General features: G+C 58.7%; 1 protein-coding gene across 1 annotated transcript in view; it reads left to right on the top strand.

Moving 5' to 3' along the window:
• The first annotated feature begins 595 nt into the window (after positions 1-595).
• The window catches only part of DLX6 (distal-less homeobox 6), an 8,947-nt gene continuing 7,639 nt past the window's right edge, over positions 596-1,903 (top strand). Inside the window, exon 1 of the mRNA XM_009895364.1 lies at positions 596-674. Coding sequence (XP_009893666.1) covers positions 596-674 — 79 coding nt within the window. The remainder of the gene's footprint in view (positions 675-1,903) is intronic.

Below are 1,903 nucleotides of genomic sequence, written 5' to 3'. Positions count from 1 at the left end.
CCCCCCATCCCCCCCCGCCTTCCTGCCACTTCCTTCACACTCGCGGTATGGAAAGCCATTGACGCCTGCCTGTCTGTTATAATGTTAGTGGGTTGAAATCCAGAGGAGCCTCCGCTCCGCTCTTGCTCTCGGCACTGGCGGCAGCGCTCAAATTCCCCAGTCTCTCCTTAAAATAGCTCGCTTCCAGTTTGAGGAGGTGACCTCCTTTTGCGGGAGCTTTTGCCCACCGCTCAGCTGCTGTTAAGACGATGGCGATATGACATGCTGGCAGAAAGAAAGAAGGCCGTGTGTTTTGGGGTAAACAGGCGGGAGAGACCGGAGGAAAAAATGCCATCGACGGGTGCAAGGCGAGATATTTTGTCGTAGCCTCTCCGGGAGCTGTAAATAACGCGGGCAGAACCGCGCTGCCAGGGCAGGACGGCGGCTACCGAGCCGTGCCGTGCAGAAGCCTGGCACCCCCCGCGTCCTGCGACCGCGGACACCCGCGGAGCGCCACGGCCGCGCGGGGCGGGGGGGGCAAGTTTGGCGGCCGCAGAAGACGCCCTCCAGCCTGGGAGAGCCCCGTGGCTCTGCGGAGGGGAGACTCTCCGCAAAAATGCGTCTGGAGCGGATCGCCGCCAGCGGGAATATTCTCCGGCTTTCCACTTCTCTCGAGATTTTCCCACCACCACTCTGTGGGAGACCCCCACTCTCTCCCGAGCGCCTTTCGATTGCTTTGTGCATTTCTTTCTGTTGCTAAAAAAAAAAAAAAGCAAACCCAAAAACAGGGCATCGCGCACTAACCTTTGCCTCTCCCTCCCTTCCCCAGCATTTCTCTGCCCCTTTAAAAAAAATCCTATGGCAAGATCCGCTTCGTGCGTGGACACGGGCTTCACGCGGAAAAAAAACCCAAACCCACACGCACTAACATCATTCCTGAAACAAGCTTCTCTCGGACTTTTCCAGCCACCCTGGTCGAGGTGGGACAGAAAACACTCTCCCAGACTCTGGTGTGAATTGGGGAGGAGGGATGTATACTCCCAGAGAGCATCCCTTAGCTCCTGAGCACTCCTGCGGGCAGGAACCCCCCAACGAGAGCATCCTGGGGGAACCTCGCCTGGTGAACGCCATCAGCTATCACGCGCACACACACCCCCAACGAGCCAACAAACCAGCAAAGCAACCCGAAAGAGGGACTCCGCTTGCAGAGCCCACCCGTGCAAACACCAGAGCAGGACTTCCCGGGAAGGAGGGGATGAGAAATGAAACGGGAATGTTTGTTTTCCCCTGTTGTTATTGTCGAACGCATGAATGAATGAATGAATGAATGGAACAGAAGGTGCTCGGAGGCATATAGGAAGCCTCTGGCCGCTTATATTAACTTCCTATTATACCCTAAAAATAGAACCCCGTTTCCTGTTGTTCGTCAGCTCCTTCTAACTGTTGTGTCTGTTGTGTGACATCCTTCGACTCACAAATGTGACTTTAAACCACGCACACACGCTTTGGTCTTTTGAAAGTATTACCCGCAAACATCATTAAAGCGAAGCGGTTTAAGGTGACACGGAGGACCGGTGGCACGAAGTCACTCAGTCCTGGGGCACAGGGAGCCCGGTGCTCGGTGCCACGCTCTCCGCCGGTCACCGCGGCAGCGGAGCGGGGGAGCACCGCCGCGGGGGGGGGAAAGAAGGCCGCGCTGCCCCCGCGGCTCTCAGCCAGCCTGGGGGAGGAGAGGGACCGGCCCTAACGCCGCTCGGGGTGCCAAGGCCTCCCTGCCCTCCAGGCGAGCGAGGGTGACTCGCGGAGCGCATCCCCAAGGAAGATTAAACCGGGGGGTGAGGGGAGGAGAAGCCCGGCCGGGGATGCGCGGGCAGGGCGCGGAGCAACGCGCATCCCTATCGCCCTCGGCAGAGGCTGCAGCCTC

This window comes from Charadrius vociferus, unplaced genomic scaffold (genome assembly GCF_000708025.1).
Source record: "Charadrius vociferus isolate BGI_N301 unplaced genomic scaffold, ASM70802v2 scaffold31, whole genome shotgun sequence".
Taxonomy (NCBI): Eukaryota; Metazoa; Chordata; class Aves; order Charadriiformes; family Charadriidae; genus Charadrius; species Charadrius vociferus.
The sequence above is the reverse complement of the archived record's forward strand: the minus strand, read 5'-3'. Positions and strand labels throughout refer to the sequence as shown.